Genomic DNA, 22651 nt, shown 5'->3' with positions numbered 1-22651 from the left:
GTGGTAACAAACTGAGTGGCTTAAAAAATACAAATTTATTATCTTACAGTTCTGGAGTCTAGGAGTTTTACATTGAGGTGTTGGTTCAGTTGGTGCTTTCAAGGTCTGTGAGGGAAAGATGTCTGTGAGGGAAGGGCCTCTCTGCTTGGTTTGTCTTTGTGTCCACGTGGTGTTCTGCCTGTATGCGTGTTTGTGGCAAATTTCCCCTTTTTATAAGGATGCCAGTCATACTGCATTATTGAGTCCCACTCTACTCATTTTTACCAATTATATCAGTAATGACCCTGTTTCCAAAAATAAGGTCACATCCGGAGGTGCCGGGAGTAGGACTTGGATTTATGAGTTTGTGAGGAACACAGTTTAGCCCATGACAAGTAATGGATATTTTTTTTAAGTGACATTTTTAATGCTGATAAAAAGGGAATAGGGTAACTCTTGATGGGTAGTGAATTATGGCATAATGGGGTACTGGTATGGTACTTGAGAGAAGAGAAGAATAAGCAGGGAACTTCTCTAGAAATTTTACTGTGGTTGGTGATATTTGAGTCTTTAATATGGTTTTCATATTTTGTGGACTCTGAAATGCCTCCACATTTCATCATTACTAAAGATACTGTGGAAAATCATTGAGTTTAGAACAAGTTTTTGTATGGGGCCTGAGGCCTTTTAGAATGCTGTCTTTCTCATCTAAAAATCGATGTGGAGTTTGGGGAGGGAATTATGGTGATTTATTTTTCGAAAGCCATTTTGTGTTCATCTTCCTTATTATAGTGAGTAATACCTACTTTTGTCCTTACCATACTTTAGTAGTGCTGGCTTCAACCTTACTTACTTTAAAATGAATTGAAATTTCAGTTTGGATAACATATAATCAGAATTTTAGGAGCAGAAAGGTCATCTTGAGTCCCTTATTCTGTGGGTGAGGAAATTGAGGACTTAGGTTATGCAGGGAGGTCACACTGTAAGTTTCTTGTTTACTGTTTTATCATTTAGCTCAAAGCTTTCATGAGTGTAGGTGTTCATTATATTTTTTGAATTGGAGACAGATTGGAAGTGCTAAGGCTTAATTCATATCCCAAAGACTAAACTTAATTAAAGCAATTTTAAAACAAATTCTTAGGTTTTGGTTTCAACAATTCATTTTATAATGGTAACATCCTCCTTTGCTCCATTTATAGAAGATGGTAAATCTAGAGAATAAGCATACTGAAATAAAAATATCTGTCCAGATCTGTAAATTACATGGTGCAGAGCCTTTTCTGCTTATCAGTTGCATTGTCATCAACTTTTCCTCCTGAGGGCCCCAAAACAAACTAGCCTCAAAGGGCATTTGAGTTGGGGAGTATTGTTCTTTGTTTCTTTATAGTGTATTCAGTATTTTATGTAGTAATTCATGTTGATTTATATAGCAAGTACTCCTAAAACTAAAGTGGTATAAGGTGTACTCGGTGAATAGGTACAGGGAACAAACAGTTGGGGACAAATAATGGTTTGTCCTCTTTATAATGAGGAAATTGGAAATGGGTCTCATAAAATAAGGGTATTCAATTAAGTTATCCCTAAGGTCTAGCTTGAAAATCATATGGTTCTGTTAAATGGGTGTTGAGGATGATGATTTAAGCAGGATGGTTGGCTATCTCCTACATCTCTATTTTTTTAAACCCTGTAGTTCACAATTTATCTTTCAAATGAACCTTGTTACTTGCATTTACTATAAAATATATAATTACCATAATTAAGGTGGGTAATTAGGAAGAGCTTGTCAAATCATGGACATGGTACATGGTATACTGGAGATAAAGAAGCCTGATTTATAGAAATACTTTTTAAAATGAGCTTTCAAATACTCGAACAGATTTTCCTCGGTTCAGTGTACTTTAAAGAGAAAAGATTGTCTGTCGCAAATTTTTCTGACAACCATTTATGGATAATTTTACCTTATTCTTTATAACATAATCTGCTTTCTACTAATAGAGTCAAATTTAAAAGTTTGTATTTTATATTGCTTCCCATCCTATTAAATCTGACTTGGCAGGTGCTGGTCAGGCTCTTTGAGGAATGTGTTGGTGGTGGTGGTACAGTTAAAAACAAAAGCACTTTGATGGTGCTTTCATTGGATCACAGTTTCCTTTTCTGTTCTCTGGTTTCCGGAGAGAGGCTTGTCTTTCTGGAGTGAATTACATAGTGTTTCATATATGTTATGACTTTTTTATAATAGATGAAGATGAACATTTGAATAGCTGTGTTGCTGTTGTTTTTTTTTTTTAAATGGAACTGAGTACTTCTTACAAACTAATCATTCTTCAGTAAAGGCGTTAATGTTGCACAGATGGTAGCAAAGTACTTTCCTTTGATTTTTAATAAGGGACTAGTTTGTCAAAGATTTCTCAACTTCTGTTGTGAAACCTATAATAGAATAATTTGAAAGGCACACAATGTACATCATTATAATCCTTTGATGTAGATTAATGATAGCTAAATCACATTTTCTAATTGCCTCCTTCTTCTATAGTTTATTATTAAATTTTAAGAAAAAACTTGGCTAAGCTGCTCCTTAGCAACATGTGCATCTCTGTTTCTCGATATTTTGTGGTTTTCTCAGAAATATTTATATTCAGAGAATAGACTTTTTTAAAATGTCATCATTAAGAAATTTACTGTGTAGAGGAAGGACCAGTATTTTTCTTCATGAAATGAATATGACAATTTATTGTGCTTCGAAGCATTCACTCATAAAATTGTTGTAGCTGTTAATAATATGATTTATGTTCTAGCAGGGGTGGTGCTTTTGCTTTTTACAGTCTTAACTTAGATAACTGTGTAAAATTCAGGATTTACAATCACATTTGCTGTTGTGGTCCTTGCTTAGTTAGGACAAGAAGCGTAATTTCAAAAGCAAGTCATTTCTGATATAGTCTCAAATCTAGAGGAAAGGTCAACATGAAATCTTCCTGAGTGTATGCATTGTTACTGGATGATTAGTAAATTATTGTGTACATATAAATTACATGAACATATGCTCTTTTCATTCACATCTTTATAAGTTAAGGGGTAGGTACACCCGAATATGAAATTGTTGTCTTAAATTTTAGATTTAGATTTTTTAGTCAGTTGAGTGTGTTGCTGCTACTTTAATTTTCCCTTAAGTGCCTAATTCTACATTTTGTAAATTTTTTTAAATATCAAGGACTTCAGCATTTGACTTGTGTTTAATTGAAAATGTCATCATCTAGCTTTAAAATAAATTTTAGAACATCAAATACAAGTTTTTACAGACTACCAGAGGATTAACCTTTCAGTCTTTGTAATCCTTAGTCTTAAAAAAGCAATCCTGGTAACACTTCATGTTGACCTTTCCTCTAGATTCGAGATTATATCACAAATGACTTGTTTTTTGAAGTCTACCAATCACTGCAGAGAAAAGACCTTGTTAGAAATTAGACTTAGTCTCTGTGTGAATGGATACCTTATTCTGATTGTTTTTATTTCCAAGATCCTGACCTGATAACATTTTGTGGGTCAGCTGATGTTCAGCCAGGGCATAAGAAGAGTGCCCCAGAGTCTGACGTTACTCAGATACACGCTTCTGCTTCCAGCTGGGTTTGCTGGCTCACTGCCTAGCCAGTTGTAATGCTTCCGTTTGCCCCAGGAGGAAGAGATGGCTTCTTTGGAGTAGAATGGAGTTTGACTGAATTCCTTTGCTAGGCAGAGTATAAGGTCTATGAAATTTCTACAGAGTTAAATACAAAATCATTTGTTTTTTATAATCCACTAGTTTTCATTTTTTCTTACCTGTTTAAAGTGCCATCTTTACTTGGCAGATCTATTTATAAAGATAGTTTTATACTCAAGAAATATGAGGTGAAAGAGGAATAGAAGAGTCAATTTTGAACTTAAGAGTTTTGAGAGATTGTAGTTACTAATCCTCTGGTGTATTAATAATTTTAAACTGATAATAGTGTTTTGTGTGAATAAAAAATACCTGAAAGGAATTCAAAAATAATATTTCATAATTTCCTTTTCTCTTGCTGTTATTTTAAGACATGAGGATGTTGAGAAGAAATGTATTCCCAGAAACAAATAAGAAAAATGAAACTAAAATTATGTTTTATCTGTTAAATATTAAAACTTTTCAGGAATAAGCACACTTGACAATTTTATGTAACACCTTAGTAGCATCAGACACATTTATTTCCTACACAGCAGATGTTACCAGTTCTTAGAGTAAGATGCCATTGGTTTTCTTCTTAAAGTAACTTAGTTTTAGAACTTTGTTAAAACTTTGCTTTAGATTCTGTAATGTAAGAGAAGGCTTATAAAGAGTTCTCTTCATCTTGAATGAGGAGTAATGTCTCAGGAAAAATACATAATCAGATAGCTTCCTTTTTCTTCTTTTTTTAAAATAGGATGAATAAAACATATTCCAAGTACTCTAGTTGGTCAAAGGAGATTAAGTCTGTGTTAATTTGGAGAATGAGTATCAGGCAGTAGGAAATTATTTGTTAGGCATTGTTAATCCTGAAAGGTGGTGGTGGTGGTGGTTTTCCAGTTTACCTGCCTTTCCTGTGCTCGCTCTTTGACCTGAAACAGCCTCATGGTAATCCAGTTCTTGTGGAGGAGAGAAGTGCTGGATTGGGCGACCGACCTCCCTCTCCTTTAATTTCTCATCTTTACGTGAGAGAATTGGATGTATGACTCTCAAGTTTTCTTCTAGCCCTTAAAGTCTAACCTCTCATATAAATACTTGTCAAGGTTTAAGAGCAGATATCAAATAATTTATTCATCAGTATTTTTTCAGCACTGTTGATTGTGCTCACCACTGTGCTGGGCTGACCTGGGTTGGTTTTACCTGTCTGTGTGGGGTGGGAGGCAAGAATATTGAGGGCAATGTTTTTTAAAGAAAAATGAATGGGCTTAAAGGCAAAAACAAAATAAGACAACTTGAAGGGGGATCACTGACAGAATCAGAAAGTAGATCACTATACAACTCATTCACTGACTATTTCTTAAGCATCTGTTAATGGGCAAGATTGGTAGGTCTAAAAAATACAATACATATAGAGATTATAATACATACATAGTGTGAAGAAAAACTCACTTTGCCTGTGTGTTTCCTTTTTTTCACTCTGATGCCGGATGTGTGGGTTTTCCCCACATTAAGTCATTCTGTGACACTGAGTGTCCTACAGTTTCTTTCACTCACTTCTGACACTGCTTGCCTGCAGATAACGTCAAGGCCACAGGTTAAGAGCTCAGTCGCACAAGCCCCCCCCCCCCCCTTTAGATGCTGACTATGTATTGGAGGTTCCCATGACTTCCTTGGGTTTGATTAATTTGCTAGAGTGGCTCATGGAACTCAAGAAAATGTTTTACTTACTAGATTTCTGTTCATTATAAATGGATATAACTCAGGAGCAGCCAGATAGAAGAGATTCACGTAGGGCAAGGCATGAGGGAAAGGGTGTGAGGCTTATATACCCTCTGTGGGTGTGCCGCTCGCCCGCACCTCCACGTGTTCACCAACTTGGAAGCTCTCCAAACCCTTCCTTTTGGGTTTTTTCTTTTAAAGGCTTCATTACATAGACACAGTTGATTAAATCCTTGGCCATTGGTGATTGATTCAACGTGTATCTTCTCCCCTCTTGAAGGTTGAGGGTGAGACTGAAAGTTGTAACTCTAATCTTGATTGGTTCCCCTGGCAACCAGCCCCCCCCCCCCCAGAGGGACCCGGAAGTCACCTCATTAACATAAGCTTCGGTGTGGTTGAAAGAAGCTGTGATGAATAACAGAAGACACCCATTTCCTCTGGAACTATTTTAGGCACTGGAACTACGACTAAATACTTAAAACAAAAGATGCCCCTGTGGATTCTCTAGGACATTACAAGGGTTTTTGGACCTCTGTACGGGGAACCGTAGATGAAAACCAAATCTATTTTCTTACTATAAATTATAGTATCACATATAGTGTGTACTTAGTGAAAAGTTTTGATGTTTATTTAGTAAAAATAGGTATGAGTTCAAATGCCACCTCTTTTCAGCAGCCACGTTTATAACCTTAAACAGGTTTTGTTTGCTGTTTAATTTACATAAGAAATAAAAGCATTCTTTTTTACAACTGATTAAACTATATCAAAGTGTATAAAGTGTGAAAGTCCTTCTCTACCCTTTTCCCTCTGCTGAAAAGTAGAAAATCCCTTTCTTTTACAGAGGTACTGTTTTCATTGTTTAACTTTATATTTTTTCTTTTGTGAATTTATGAAACTATTTGGACATAAATGCAGTAGGACTTTTAGAACATAAATGGGATTGTGCCACACTTAAAAGTGTCTTGAAGATCTCTGGGTTGTCCACTGATGTATATAGTGACCACATACGATTTTGTAGTCTACATGCTCCATAGTTCACCGATTGCTGATTGATGAACACTGCTTTTTTTTCCTAATTTATGCTATTCCAGATACTGCTGCAGTTAACATTCTTACACATTTATGTTTGCAGGTACATGCGTGGGTATTTTCTATACTTGGTAAGAAAGATGACTAGAAGTGAAATTGCTTGTGAAAGGGTATACACATTTACAATTTGCAAATATCTTACCATCTTGCCTTTGAAATTCCTGGATTTGATTTGCTAATGTTTTATATAGCAATTTTGCATCTTTGATCATAATTGGCAAAGGCCTCATTGTGGAATCCTGCACACACAGTGGGTTGCAATACAGGAAATGAACTCTAACCTTGGGGAATTGTAGTAAGCAGAAATAGGCCTGCTCTTTTTCCCACAGGCAGACACTGCCACATCCCTCAGAGAGGCTCGCTGGGAACACAGTCCTAAGAAGTGGTCTGGGTGAAGAGCAGCCAGGGCCTTCTTGGCGTACCCTGCAGAAACATACAGGCTGCTCAGGATCCCTGGCAGCTTGTGTTCCCCACATCAGTGTGTCTAGGTTGCCTTCAGTGGTGTAAGCCAGAAATATGTGAATCATCTTTGTCATTGCTGCCTTCTTGTATTCACTGTATCACCAAATTCTGTAAATTTTATCTCCTAAATGCTTTTCAAAGAGTTCTTCCCCCTCCCCCCCTTCTACCACCTCTCCAGTCTGTTATCATCTACTTATACTCCTACTTTGGCCTCTTACCCATTGCCTTCTTCCAGTGTGTTTTCTCTCCAGTCAGGACTGATCTTGTAAAACATAGATGTAGTCATGCCATCTGACTTATATAAAACATTTTATTGGTTTGAGAAACAGCAAGGAGGTCCAGTGGCTAGAATGGAATAAGGAGAGAACAGGAGAGGAGATCAGGAAGGTAATGGAAAATCAGGTTGTTTCTGACCCGTTAGATGGCTACTAACATTTTGGCTTTTATTCAGAGTCAGAGTAGAAGTCAGGAGGGTTTTAGTGACATGATTTGACCAGTTATAAAAGGATTACTGACTGCTGTGTTAAGAATACACTTATGGGGGAGGAAGCAAGTACATAATCGGGGAGATTATTCAGGAGGTTGTTATAATAATCTAGTGCAAGATGATGGTGTCTTATACCATGCTGGCAGGAATGGAGGCAGTAAGAAGTGGTCAGATTTTGGATGTATTTTGCAGGTAGAACTATAGAACTTGCATTTTGCATAGAGGATATGAAAGAGAGAGAGCCAAGTTTGATTCCTGAGCTACTGGATCGATGATGTGTCATTTACTGAGATGGGGATGACTGTAGGAGGTTTGGGAGGATTTGGATCAGGAGCTCAGTTTTAGTCATGTTCAGTGTGAAATACTTACTAGGAGTAGACTTGCATGTAAGAGCTGTTTAGTAGGCAGTCGAATATTAGTCCGGAGTTCATGGAAGAGGTCTGGGCTGTACGTACATGTTTGAAGTTGTTCGTGTGTATATAGATAGATGTAAGGTTACCAAAGGAGTGATTGCAGATGAAGAAGTCCCAAGCCCTCCCACTTCAGAGGCTGATGGAATGAGGAATACCAGCAGTAAAACTTGAAGCTGAGCTCTTCATAGAATGCTTCTGCTTACCTGTCGGACTCAATTTTCTGCTCCTTCTCCAAGCTCCAGCCACAGTGGCTTTCTGTCCATTGAATGTGCTAAACTCATTTCCAACTTAGGACCTTGGCACTTGCTCTTCCTTCTACTTGGGAGCCACTTTCCTAGATCCTTATGTGGCTGCTTCCCTTTTGTCATTTGTCGTGAGGTCTCAGCTCAGAAGTGAGCTTCACAGAGAGGCCTTCCTTGATGACCTTAGCTAACGCACCGAGGTGTTTGTACAAGAATCCTCACCCACAAAATGTGGCACCTGGTCTACTTAGGAGCAGTGATTCTTTTTTTAGATTTTACTGAATCTTCGTACGAGTTTTAATATCTGATTATTAATAAAATGTTAAAAAAATTTTTATAGTATACACGTTATAACTGTATAGCTTGATGAATTTTCACAAACTGAACTTACCCAGAAGAATTGACAGTATTCTTGAAGCCCCTCTTGTTGCCCCTTTTCAGTCACTAACTCCTTTCCCCGTAGTTCCTGGATAATCACTATTTTGACTTAACTCATCAATTCGTTTCAGCTGTTTTCTTTTGTATCTGGCTTCTTTTGCTGAAGAATATATTTGAGTATGTAGTTGTAGTTCATTCATTCACATTAATTTCTGGTTTACATAGCTTGAGGTTATATTAGATGGACCTAAAGAGTTGTGACTATTGTCTTTAAACCCCTAGATTGATTTTGTCTGAAGTCAATTGAACTCACAAGTCTCTGAGTCCTCCAGTTTTGTTCTTCTTAAGTGTTGATTTGGCTATTCTAGGTCTTTTACTTTCCATATTATAGTTCCTTTGCTTTCTCATGTAAATTTTAGAATCAGCTTGTCTATTTTTACAAAAAAAGCCTGGAATTTTCATTGGATTATATATAGTCTGTAGATCTATTGGGGAGAATTGACATCTTAGCAATTTTGAGTCTTCCTATTCATGAACAGTGTTTCATAATTTTCATAACTTGTACATACTTTGTTAGATTTACTTAAGTACTTTTTTTGTACTATTTTAATACCAATTTTTTTAAAAAAAATTTCATTCTGCATTTGTTCATTGTTATTATATAGAAATATAGTTGAAGTTGAACTTGGTATATTGACTTTGTATTCTATGACCTTGGTAGGTTAAAGGTACTTGTTAGTTTCATTAATTTAAAAAAAAAGTTCTTTGGGATATTCTGTATAGTGATGCAAGCCAATTGTAAATAGATACAGTTTTATATCTTCCTGTATAATCTGTGTGCCTTTTAGATCTTTTTCTTACTTTGGTGTGCTATCTAGACCTTTCATTATGTTGCTGAATAGAAGTGGTGAGAACAGACATCTTTGCCTTGTTCCTTTGTAGGAACAAAATGGTAGTTGCAGTCCTTTACTGTTGAGGAGGATAGTAGCTCTGTGTATTTTTGTAGATGCCCTTCATCAGGTTGAAGAAGTTCCTATCCTTAACTTGCTGATTCTTTTTTAAAATCATAAATGGATATTGGATTTTGTCTTTTTTTTTCCTGTACCTGTTGAGAAAATCATATGGTTTTCTTTTAATTTGGCCATGTAGTGAATTGTTGATTGTTGTAGTGAATTACTGATTATTTGTAGTATATTGGTTGTTTTCCAGAAGTATTTTTAAAAAATGAAGCATCATTTAACAAGTCTTAATTTTTTTGACTACTGCTTATTAAATCCCATATCTGCCTGCCTATCTGTCGATCTAGTATATCTTTTCTCCATGGCTCTTATTACCGCCAGCATGCTGTATGTTCTATTTATTTATTTGTCTATTCTGCCCATCCTCAGTGGAATTTAAGTTCCATGTTTAGTTCTCTGTTGTATCGCCAGTCCCTAGAATGTTGTCTGGAATTAAAGTAGGATTCTGTAAATATTTGTTCAGGAAGTGAATATCTGCTCTCAAGGAGTTCATAGTCTAGGAGGGGAGAAAGAGGTAGAGAAATGTGATACAACTTAGGAGAACTAAAAACACAATTCTTTGGGAGCTCAAGCTGGGGGAGACTAAGTTCATGTAACAGGTTTCTTTTCCTTTTTTCTATCAGATTTGAAAGAAGATACGTCTAGGGAAAATTTATTTAATGATGCAGAAAATAAGAAGAATTCAATAAAAATGTGGTTTAGTCCTCGAAGTAAGAAGGTCAGATATGTCGTGAGTAAAGTTTCAGTGCAAACCCAGCCTCAAGTGATAAATGATGAGAATGCTCAGCAGGCTTCCATGTACGAATTTGTTTCTACAAGTCCTCCAACAAGTGTTTCTGAGAAGGCTAAAAAGGCTTCTGCAAGATCTGGAAAAAAACAGAAAAAGAAAACTTTAGCTGAAATCAACCAAGAATGGAACTTGGAGGCAGAAAAAGAAGATGGTGAACTTGACTCCAAAGAGGAATTAAAGGAAAAGCTGGTGTCCTTCTGCAACCAGCCGTCTGTTATCGCTAGTCCTCAGACAAATGGTGAGATAGATTTACTCGCCAGTGGCTGTGCCGTGGAATCACAGGGTTGTGGCAGCCTAACTGAAGTCTCTTTTCCAGTGGCTGAGCACATAGAGTCCCCAGCAACGGAGAGCAGGAATGAAGAAGTGAGTCCTGAGAAGAAGCTCTGTGCAAATCCTCGTCCATCTAAGCAGTGCTTGCTGTCAGGTCCCAGTGGGCGATGTGTGCGTCGCAGCAGACGGTCCAGTCCCGTCCCTAAGAGATGCAGGAGCAGCATTCCTGGCACCAGCAGACAGCACGTAGTGCTTTTGGAAAACAAACCATCGCCTGGCTGCCCCTCACCACCCTCAAGCAAACTCAAAGTTGGTGACACATTAAGGCGGAGACAGAGTAATGTATCAGACGAGTCCATGAGCCTCTCACGAGGTATGCCACCTTCTGCACTGAACAGCCCGAGTTACAGACGGATGATGTCTAGCCCCTCAGCAGCGAAGCTGTCACCCACTAGCCTTATGGCTGTGAAAAGAAATCATAGAGGAGAGACTCTGCTCCATATTGCTTCCATTAAGGTAGGATGCTTACCCTGAAATACAGTTTTGGAATGAGACCAGCCATAAAACAATTTCTGCGGGGCTTATGAACAGTGACATAAGATGACTAGGATAATTAGCCTACCACATGTGATACTTCCTTTAAACCAGAGAAGAAAATTCACAGGGACCGCCTCCCCACCTCCAAGCAGTGGCCCCTGGGCCTGAGGAGCATGATCTTGCAGGAGAAAACTAGTATCTCAATATTTCAGCTTCTATTTTGCCAAGGGCTTTCATTTGTCTATTCCATAATGGTTTTGTTCAGTTTTCACCACATTCTCCTGCTTTATGAATACAGACAATTGCCAAGTTCTGCTGGCAGCACATCTTTACCTAGCCAGAGAGCTAGGGACTGTGTGGGAGGTGACAGACTTCTGTATGTCGGAAGCTTGTCGTGGGCACTGCCAGGATTTGCAGGGTTGAAAGTTGTGGTCCGTACCTTTTTCCAATGACCTGGAAATTTGACTCTCAGAACTGGCTCCCATGGTTGACCATGAAGGAGTTTGTCTGTATCCCACAGCCAGCCATTTCTTTACTAGCCTGTCCATTAAAGTTACCTCTCTTCATTTACTGCCTCAACACTGGAGGTGTGGCAGTGTGAGTTTTTGGGAACCTAGCCCGTTTGTCAGGCATGAGATACACTTGCAAGGGTTCATCTTTGCAGCTGACTCAAGAACCGCACATACGGGGAGCACTTAGCACCATAGCTTCATAGACTTTGTGATTTCATGCAAGTGTTATCAAAATAAAATATGGGAGAGCTTAGGACTGAATTAGGATAGCTTTTATGATCATTTAGTAAATACACCAGGAAATCCTTGAGTCTTTTGCGTGGACAGAGAACTTTGGGGGATCTGGAAGCCATTGGAGACCCCCAAACATAGGGCTGGTTGGCAACATGAAACATCTGGGAAGAACATGGAGTAGACATTGAGTCCAGGCATTCCTATATTTTTGTATGGAGAAAGGGAAAAGCATAAAAAGGAGTTTCCCCAACTGTTAGGGTTTTCTTTCTTTCTTTTTTTTAAAGATTTTATTTATTTATTTGACAGAGAGATAGAGAGCACAAGTAGGCAGAGAGGCAGGCAGAGGGAGAGGGAGAAGCAGGCTCCCCGCCGAGCAGGGAGCCCGATGTGGGACTCGGTCCCAGGACCCTGGGATCATGACCTGAGCTGAAGGCAGGCGATTAACCGACTGAGCCACCCAGGCGCCCCTAGGGTTTTCTTTCTTTATTTAAAAAAATTTTTTTTAAAGATTTTATTTATTTGAGAGAGACAGAGATAGTGAGAGAGAGCAGGAGCGAGGAGAAGAGGGAGAAGCAGGTTCCCCACTGAGCAGGGAGCCTGATGCAGGGCTCGATCCCAGGACCCTGGGATCGTGACCTGAGCTGAAGGCAGATGCTTAACAGACTGAGCCACCCAGGCGCCCCTACGGTTTTATTTTTATTTATTTATTTATTTTTCCTTGCTTTATCTTCTAATAAATGATGAATATAGAATACTCTCTATCTGATAACAGGGAGGAGGAAAACTGCTAGTTTCTACATACATATCCTTTGAACAACTTGAATTTTCAAAGTTTGTCCCGGTTATACTTTATTTTTTGCAAAGCATTAATTTAAAAAATCAGACTATATTTTCTGTCTTACTTGTTATATATCTAATATATATGCTCATAAGCTAGTATAATCTTAACTTTACAATTTTATAAATGCTTCATTAGACATAAGTAGCTAGCATAATCATAATTTTTTCATTTTTCTGACTAACACTAAGAATGTAGACTGCTTTAGTTTCTACATTTTGCTTTCTGGTAATTACTTTCAGACCACCAGGCAAGCCTCCATTTACATTGGTAGAGAATTTTTCTTTAACCATAATAATAATTTATCTTTACTAATGAAGATCCCTAAGAACTAGGCCATAGTTCGACAAACTCTTTCTTAAAGGGGCAGAGTAAATATTTTCAGCTTCGCGGGTCATATAGTCTCTACAACTATTCCTGTCTGCCCGTAGTTCAAAAGCAGTCATAGACAGTATGTAAACCAATAAAACTGGACATAGAAAATCATGTGTCTGGCCCATAGGCCATAGTTTGCCTACCCTTGTCCTTGGCAATGGAAAAAAGACACAGAATCTGAAGACCAGGAGAAAAAATGATGCTGTCTTGTGAATTTTCTCCACTGAAGTTTGCTTCATGTAAGTTTTGTTGGATTGTTAGTTTACCTGGGAAGAGTCTTGCCAGTATCAGAATTACCCGTTTGATTCTCTTGAACTTACCAAATACTGTTACTGTCACTAGTTGACAGATTCTGATACAGTGCATTTAAGAAAAGCTGATTGATTTCTGTTGTTTTTTAAGTCACTATTTAACAAAGATGCACTGTTGTAAAAATTTGTTAATGAGTTGAGTGTAAACGCCCCACCCAGGTTGATTTTAATGAACAAATATTTGGGGGGACACAAGAAACCCAGTAGATTTATCAGGATATTTATCTTTTTATAAATAGTATTCATTTCATTATCTGCCGTAATTTTCTCACTTGCAGCCAAGAATGAATGATCTGTGTGTACTAGAAAACCACATATTGTGATTCTGCTATCTTAATTTATGTTTTGTGCCCACCTACTTTAGAAAAAGATTTGAAGAGGCTCTGAAGTTCACATACTAAAAATGGAACAAAGAGCAGGGAGAGAGGAGAGTTAACTGTGGCTGAATGGAGTGTAGATCTGATGACCTTTCAGGCAGCCAAGCCAGATAAGGAGTAGTACCAGGTTTTTTGCTGTCAAAGGTAGATTTTTGTTGTTGTTGTGCTTGTTGTTTTTCCCCAAAGTGTCTTGGTTGACTTGCCATTTCCATCGTTCCAGTCAGCTTTTAAGAGTGCACGGTTGCACTGTATATGGTTGGTGTGTGTGCACTGAGGGGAGAGAACCATCGCCCCCCCCACCCCCGCCAGCAGTTCTGTTAGGCTAGTTAGCTTCTCTTACTGCAGTTACAGCTTTACAGAATCATCTCTGATCTTGGTAACATGATTAATAAAATTCTTTTAATATCTTGCCACGCACCTACCCCTTGGCATCTTTCTTGGCCATAATCTTTCTATGGCTACTACCCTAGTGGAGCTTATCTTTTCCTGCCCTGACCGCATGTGTCTGTTTCCTGTTGCTGTCATAGCAAGTTACCGTAAATTTAGTGACTTAAAACAAGGCAAATTAATTTTTTTTTTTTTTAACAATTCTGTAGGTTAGAAGGCCAGTGTGGGTCTCACTGGACTAAAATCAGGTGTCAGCTGTGTTATATTCTAGAGGCTCTAAGAGAGACCCCATTTCCTTGCTTATTTGGGATGTTGCACAGAACTGGATAGTTGCTTGTGGTTGGAGGACTGAGATCCTGTTTTCTTGCTGATTTTCTGCTGAGGGCCATTCTCATGTTCGTTCGTTCGTTTGTTCTTTTTTTTTTAATTATGTTATGTTAATTACCATACATTATATCATTAGTTCTTAATGTAGTGTTCCATGACTCATTGTCTGCGTATAACACCCAGTGCTCCATTCAGTACCTTCCCTCTTCAATACCCATCACCAGGATAACCCATCCCCCAATCCCCCCCCCCCCCGCCAGAACCCTCAGTTTGTTTCTCAGAGTCCATAGTCTCTCATGGTTCATCTCCCCCTCCGATTTCCCCCCCTTCATTTTTCCCTTCCTGTTATCTTCATATTTTTTTTTTTTAACATATAATGTATTACTTGTTTCAGAGGTACAGGTCTGTGATTCAACAGTCTTACACAATTCACAGCGCTCACCATAGCACATACCCTCCCCAATGTCTATCACCCAGCCACCCCATCCCTCCCACCCCCCACCACTCCAGCAACCCTCAGTTTGTTTCCTGAGATTAAGAATTCCTCATATCAGTGAGATCATATGATACATGTCTTTCTGTGATTGACTTATTTCGCTCAGCATAATACCCTCCAGTTCCATCCACGTCGTTGCAAATGGCAAGATTTCATTCCTTTTGATGGCTGCATAATATTCCATTGTATATATATACCACATTTTCTTTATCCATTCATCTGTCGATGGACATCTTGGCTCTTTCCATAATTTGGCTATTGTGGACATTGCTGCTGTGAACATTGCTGTGCACGTACCCCTTCGGATCCCTACATTTGTATCTTTGGGGTAAACACCCAGTAGTGCAATTGCTGGATCGTATGGTAGCTCTATTTTCAACTTTTTGAGGAACCTCCATACTGTTTTCCAGAGTGGCTGCACCAGCTTGCATTCCCACCAACAGTGTGGGAGGGTTCCCCTTACTCCGCATCCCTGCCAACATCTGTTATTTCCTGACTTGTTCATTTTAGCCATTCTGACTGGTGTGAGGTGGTATCTCACTGAGGTTTTGATTTGGATTTCCCTGATGCCGAGCGATGTTGAGTACTTTTTCATGTGTCTGTTGGCCATTTGCATGTCTTTGGAAAAATGTCTGTTCATGTCTTCTGCCCATTTCTTGATTGGACCCTTTGTTCTTTGGATGTTGAGTTTAATAAGTTCTTTATAGATTTTGGATAGTAGCCCTTTATCTGATATGTCATTTGCAAATATCTTCTCCCATTCTGTTGGTTGTCTTTTGGTTTTGTCGACTTTCTTTTGCTGTGCAAAAGCTTTTTATCTTGAAGTCCCAATGGTTCATTTTTGCCCTTGCTTCCCTAGCCTTTGGTGATGTTTCTAGGAAGAAGTCGCTGCGGCTGAGGTCGAAGAGGTTGCTGCCTGTGTTCTCCTTTAGGATTTTGATGGACTCCTGGCTTACATTTAGATCTTTGATCCATTTTGAGTCTATTTTTGTGTGTGGTGTAAGGAAGTGGTCCAGTTTCATTCTTTTGCATGTGGCTGTCCAATTTTCCCAACACCATTTGTTGAAGAGACTGTCTTTTTTCCATTGGACATTCTTTCCTGCTTTGTCGAAAATCAGTTGACCATAGAGTTGAGGGTCCATTTCTGGGCTCTCTAATCTGTTCCATTGATCTATGTGTCTGTTTTTGTGACAGTACCATACTGTCTTGATGATGACAGCTTTGTAATAGAGCTTGAAGTCCGGAATTGGGATGCCACCAGCTTTGCTTTTCTTTTTCGATATTCCTCTGGCTATTTGGGGTCTTTTCTGGTTCCATACAAATTTTAGGATTATTTGTTCCATTTCTTTGAAAAAAGTGGATGGTATTTTGATAGGGATTGCATTAAATGTGTAGATTGCTCTAGGTAGCATCGACATCTTCACAATATTTGTTCTTCTCATCCATGAGTATGGAACGTTTTTCCGTTTCTTTGTGTCTTCCTCAATTTCTTTCATGAGTATTTTATAGTTTTCTGAGTACAGATTCTTTGCCTCTTTGGTTGGATTTATTCCTAGGTATCTTATGGTTTTGGGTGCAATTGTAAATGGGATTGACTCCTTAATTTCTCTTTCTTCTGTCTTGTTGGTATATAGGAATGCTACTGATTTCTGTGCATTGATTTTATATCCTGCCACTTTACTGACTTCCTGTATGAGTTCTAGCAGTTTTGGGGTGGAGTCTTTTGGGTTTTCCACATAAAGTATCATATCATCTGCAAAGAGTGAGAGTTTGACTTCTTTGCCGATTTGGATGCCTTTTATTTCTTTTTGTTGTCTGATTGCTGTGGCTAGGACTTCTAATACTATGTTGAACAGCAGTGGTGATAGTGGACATCCCTGCCGTGTTCCTGACCTTAGTGGGAAAGCTCTCAGTTTTTCCCCATTGAGAATGATACTTGCTGTGGGTTTTTCATAGATGGCTTTTATGATATTGAGGTATATACTCTCTATCCCTATACTCTGAAGAATTTTGATCAAGAAAGGATGCTGTACTTTGTCAGATGCTTTATCTGCATCTATTGAGAGGATCATATAGTTCTTGTTCTTTCTTTTATTAATGTATTGTATCACATTGATTGATTTGCAGATGTTGAAGCAACCTTGCAGCCCAGGGATTGATCCCACTTGGTCGTGGTGAATAATCCTTTTAATGCACTGTTGGATCCTATTGGCTAGTATTTTGGTGAGAATTTTTGCATCCATGTTCATCAGGAATATTGGTCTGTAATTCTCCTTTTTGATGGGGTCTTTGTCTGGTTTTGGGATCAAGGTAATGCTGGCCTCATAAAACGAGTTTGGAAGTTTTCCTTCCATTTCTATTTTTTGGAACAATTTCAGAAGAATAGGTATTAATTCTTCTTTAAATGTTTGGTAGAATTCCCCTGGGAAGCCACCTGGCCCTGGGCTCTTGTTTGTTGGGAGATTTTTGATGACTGCTTCAATTTCCTTAGTGGTTATAGGTCTGTTCAGGTTTTCTGTTTCTTCCTGGTTCAGTTTTGGTAGTTGATACATCTCTAGGAATGCATCCATTTCTTCCAGGTTATCTAATTTGCTGGCATACAGTTGTTCATAATATGTTCTTATAATTGTTTGTATTTCTTTGGTGTTGGTTGTGATCTCTTCTCTTTCATTCATGATTTTATTTATTTGGGTCCTTTCTCTTTTCTTTTTGATAAGTCTGGCCAGGGGTTTATCAATCTTGTTAATTCTTTCAAAGAACCAGCTCCTAGTTTCGTTGATCTGTTCTCCCATTCTTTTGGTTTCTATTTCATTGATTTCTGCTCGGATCTTTATTATTTCTCCTCTTCTGCTGGGTTTAGGCTTTATTTGCTGTTCTTTCTCCAGCTCCTTTAGGTGTAGGGTTAGGTTGTGTATTTGAGACCCTTCTTGTTTCTTGAGAAAGGCTTGTACTGTTATATACTTTCCTCTTAGGACCGCCTTTGCTGCATCCCAAAGATTTTGAACAGTTGTGTTTTCATTTTCATTTGTTTCCATGAATTTTTTTAATTCTTCTTTAATTTCCTGGTTGACCCATTCATTCTTTAGTAGGATGCTCTTTAGCCTCCATGTATTTGAGTTCTTTCCGACTTTCCTCTTGTGATTGAGTTTTAGTTTCAAAGCATTGTGGTCTGAAAATATGCAGGGAATGATCCTGATCATTTTTGAGGTGATTTTTTCCATCTTGTCATTTTGTCCAGAGGAGAATAGATGAATGAGAGAACAAAATGCTAATAGGGTAACAACGACTCCAGAACAATAGACACTAAACAAATCAGAAGAGACCTGAAACCGGGGGAGAAGAAAGGGAAAGAAAGAAAAAGGAAAAAAAAAAAAAAAGAAAAAGATAAAGAAACCCCAAACAAACAAACAGAAAAAACAGGATATGATCAGGCTGGTGCATAGATTAGTGTCACACACTAGATTTTGGGCACATTTTGGTCTGTTAGAAGAAAGTGCCTTCCAAAATTTTAAAGAAAGAAAGGCTTATATATGTACAAAAATAAGGGTAAACACAATGAAGGGATGGAATATGACTGTAAAGGTGAAAATTATAAAAGATTTTATAAAAGGAATTGATCAGATAAGAAGTTGTTTGAAAAAAGAAAGAAGAGGATTTAAAAAAAAAAAAAAAAGGCGAGAATGTGATCAGGCAGGAAACTAGAACAAAGCCATACACTAGAGATTTAGGGTATATTTTGGTCTGTTAGACGAAACTGTATCCCAAAATTTTAAAGAGAGAACAACTTATATATATATACCAAAAATAAGATTAACTACTATGAAGGGATAGAATATGACTCTTCCAGAAAGTGGTCGCTTTTCTGTTTATAGAGAGTTGCTGCTGTTCTTTTCTTTGATCTCCTGTTGAGTTCGTAGGTGTTCAGAATGGTTTGATCCCTATCTTGCTGAATTCCTGGGACCAGACGAAATTTAGGTCTCCTACTCCTCCGCCATCTTGCTCCTCCTTTCTTTTCTTTTTTCTTTTCTTTTCTCTTTTCTTTTCCTTTCCTTTCCTTTCCTTTCCTTTCCTTTCCTTTCCTTTCCTTTCCTTTTCTTTTTCCTTTCCTTTCCTTTCTTTTTTCCTTTCCTTTCCCTTTCTCTTCTTCCTGATTTTATTTTTAAGCAATCTCTACGCCCTATGTGGGTCCTGAACTCACAGCCCTGAGATCAGGAGTCTGCACGCTCCACTGACTGAGCCAGCGAGGCTCACCCAACCCCCCCATTCTCATGTTCTTTAGTTTGTGTCTTCAAAGCTTGCCACAGCAGATGCTTCTAAACACTCCCATGATTAGACTGGGTCCACCTGGACAGTGCAGCATAAATCCCTATCGAAGCTCAGTACCCTAAAATATAGTGGAAATTGTAGCACATTACAAAGTCCCTTTTGTCCTGTAAGGTGTAACATACAAGTTCTGGGGATTAGGTGACAGACATTTGTGCGGGGGTGGGGGTGTGATTATGCTAACAACCACCATTGAAGTAGCTTCCTAATTTCTTGCTCTGCTTTCCTGTTCTCTTCCTGCATTCAGTTCTCTCTATGGCAGCCAGAATAATCTGACCTAAGTCAAAATTTGTCATTCTCTGCTCCCCTACCAGTAACTTCCTGGCCCCCTTAAAATAAACTCCACAGTCCTTCCCAGGGCTTATACAGCCCAGTGTGCTCATCCTCCTTCAGGCTTCTTGCTCAAATGCCACCTCCTCAGAGAGACTGCCTAGCAGCCCTGCTTGTTTTGTTTTTCATCCTGTTATTTCCTGACATTATTATTATAGATCTCTTAGTTTCTTGCCTCTCTCTTTAGAATGAAAGCAAGAATGCTGTTTGTTCACTGTTACATCTTCAGGATCTAGAACATTGCCTGGAACAGAGCAGATGAATTTGTTGAATAAATGAGCACATTTTCTACTCCATCATGATCTGAACCCCATTCCATTCTCCTGTCACACTGAACTGTATTTAGCTTTATGAATTATTTGGGTATGTTCATTAATGCTACCAATACTTTTCACGTGTTCTTTTCTCTGACTCTTAAATTCTTTCCTTTACATGTTTCCTTTTTCCTTCCTGGCTCTTTGTACCTAACCTTCAAAATCCAGATTACATTCTACCTTCTTAGTAAGTCTCAGAATTCCCAGAGTTAGCTTCTTCTCTATGGTGACATTATTTTGTTTGCATTTATATTCATTTAGCTTTCTGTTTATGACGTGACTCAGATATTGTGGTTATCCAGAGTATATTCTTCATTTAAAATTTAACTTCAAAATACAAGTAATAACTGCATGTTTCAAAAATAAGAATAGAAGTATTTATAGTAGAAAACCTCACTTCCATTTCGGCCCTTAGCCACCCTATTACTGACAGGCCCTTTTTGCTAACTACCTTTCTTACTTGTGTGTCCTTTGTGAATTTCTATATGTAAATATAAGCAAATGCTTTCATATTAGGACAGAGCTTTCTGTATATTTTCGTAGCAGCATTGCTTTCTATGAATTTTCTTTCTTTTTTTTTTTTTAAAGATTTTATTAATTTGACAGAGAGAGAGACAGCGAGAGAGGGAACACAAGCAGGGGGAGCGGGAGAGGGAGAAGCAGGCTTCCCGCTGAGCAGGGAGCCCGATGCGGGGCTTGATTCCAGGACCCTGGGATCATGACCTGAGCTGAAGGCAGATGCTTAACAGAGTGAGCCACCCAGGCGCCCCTGAATTTTCGTTATTTATAAATGTCCCTTATAGATGGATGCCTGTTCACTTCTATTCTTTTGCTTTTATAAACAGTGCTGTGGTAAGCAATCTTTGTTTCATATGTGAGGGGGTGTATCTTTAGACTAAATTCCTGGAAGTGGACTTCTGAGTTAACGTTAGGCATCTGTTACCTTATTTATCTTGATAACCTCCGTACTTGGCAGTAGAAGGGTCTTAGTAAATATCCAGACTGCCTAAATTCAGGCTACTTGAACGTAGACAGCTACTTTATTGCCTGCAGATTCTGTTTGTAATGATCAGTTCTCAAATCCTTTTTTCCCCTCAGAATCATGGATTTACAGATGAGCCATCTAGTTTTTGGACATCCAGCAGTATTTTAATGTAAACCCCACACAGGATTATTCTTGAATTCCTTATTTATACTGTCATTTTATTACACTGTGGAATTTCAAGCAGAGTATTCATTAATATGATGTCTGGGATGTTGTGCATATTCTCATTTAACCAGAACAAAAGTTGAGATCCAGTCGGTTCTCTTTATTGCCTGTGTTTCTATTTGTATTTAAATGTGAATGTCACCTGTGGTTAAAATGCTACTGAGAACATTGTCATAAATGTGAGATTTTATGAGAAAGTGTTACACCTAAGTAGAAACTAAGATAAGCAACTCATTATTTGTTCTTCTGGTATAATTTTTAAAACCTTAGTATTTGATATTTCTTTAGACATAGGGAAAATTTTGTTATTATGTCACCTTTGCTTGAAGATTTGTAGTTTTGGAATAAACATCCTCAAGTTTCTAGCAGATTATTAAAATCGTAATGATTACTCATAATTCATGCTACAGCATTGAATGTATCATGAAATAGAAGAAAGAAAGGCTTGATCTTGGCATGTCATGATACACTTTTTATTTTTTTTAAAGATTTTTATTTATTTATTTGACAGAGAGAGACACAGCGAGAGCAGGAACACAGGCAGGGGGAGTGGGAGAGGGAGAAGCAGGCTGCCTGCCGAGCAGAGAGCCCGATGCAGGGCTCTATCCCAGGACCCTGGGATCGTGACCTGAGCCGAAGGCAGACATTTAACAGCTGAGCCACCCAGGCGCCTCCATGATACACTTTTGCTACAGACATAATGAATCATATTTTGAAGGCAACTTACAAGGCATGATACGCTTAACAAAGGTGATGGGAATCTCCTGGGTGGAGGGAGAACTCCTTCAGGGTTTGACTTTGTAATTCATTGTATTTTAAGGTAGTCATGTTGTGTGTAAAGACATGTTACTGCATATCCTTCATGCTACCTTCCTGAGAAAGTAGCGGAGAACTTAGAAGCAAACTCGCATCTATGATATTTTCAAGATTCTAATTTCTAGAACATCCCCTGGACTCAGTATCCAGTTTTCCCTCTGTCACCCACCACGTTTATAATACTGAACCTCCTTAATATCAGGAACTTACCATCACAGACTAGGGTGTCAGAATCATCTGTGAAACTATTTTATTCAGTAAAGTCTGAGAAGCCAGGGAAGTGTTTAATGTATTTTAGAGCTTCATTCTGGATGACTAAAAAAATTTTCTAACAATATCTAGTTGCCAAAAGAAGAAGTTTTAGGTAGCTGATTAGTTCATTTATGTGGAAAAGCTTAACCATTTGGGTAAGTCGTCATTATTTTAATGTCCTGTACCATTTTTATCAAGATATTTACTCTTAATTGTATTTTAGAAGAGCTAATCTTTATAATAAGGAAAAATAAATGTGTGTGTGTGTGTGTGTGTTTGGAAAGTCAGTTTATACTGCTGTAACATGTATGGATGTGTGAAGAATCTTTTTGAACTAAAGGTTAGCAATAAGAAAATTGCTTGTGGTACACATCTTCCTTTATTTTCAGCCTCTTAGGTATTACTTGAGAATACCAAATCCATTTAAAATTTCTTACAAGCCTTGGTAAAAACTTTCCTTAGATGATTTTTTTTTCTTGCTGTGGTTTTAAGAA

The 22651-nt window shown here is 38.2% G+C and overlaps 1 protein-coding gene across 1 annotated transcript in view; it reads left to right on the top strand.

The window, feature by feature from the left end:
* The window catches only part of BARD1 (BRCA1 associated RING domain 1), an 81897-nt gene that overhangs the window by 13198 nt on the left and 46048 nt on the right, over window positions 1-22651 (top strand). Inside the window, exons 3-4 of the mRNA XM_078070032.1 lie at window positions 9288-9346; window positions 10058-11034. Of these exons, the coding sequence (XP_077926158.1) occupies window positions 9288-9346; window positions 10058-11034 (1036 nt within the window). The remainder of the gene's footprint in view (window positions 1-9287; window positions 9347-10057; window positions 11035-22651) is intronic.

Source organism: Halichoerus grypus, chromosome 4, assembly GCF_964656455.1.
Source record: "Halichoerus grypus chromosome 4, mHalGry1.hap1.1, whole genome shotgun sequence".
Taxonomy (NCBI): Eukaryota; Metazoa; Chordata; class Mammalia; order Carnivora; family Phocidae; genus Halichoerus; species Halichoerus grypus.
Note: the sequence above shows the minus strand (reverse complement) of the source record. Positions and strands in the feature narration are given on the sequence as shown.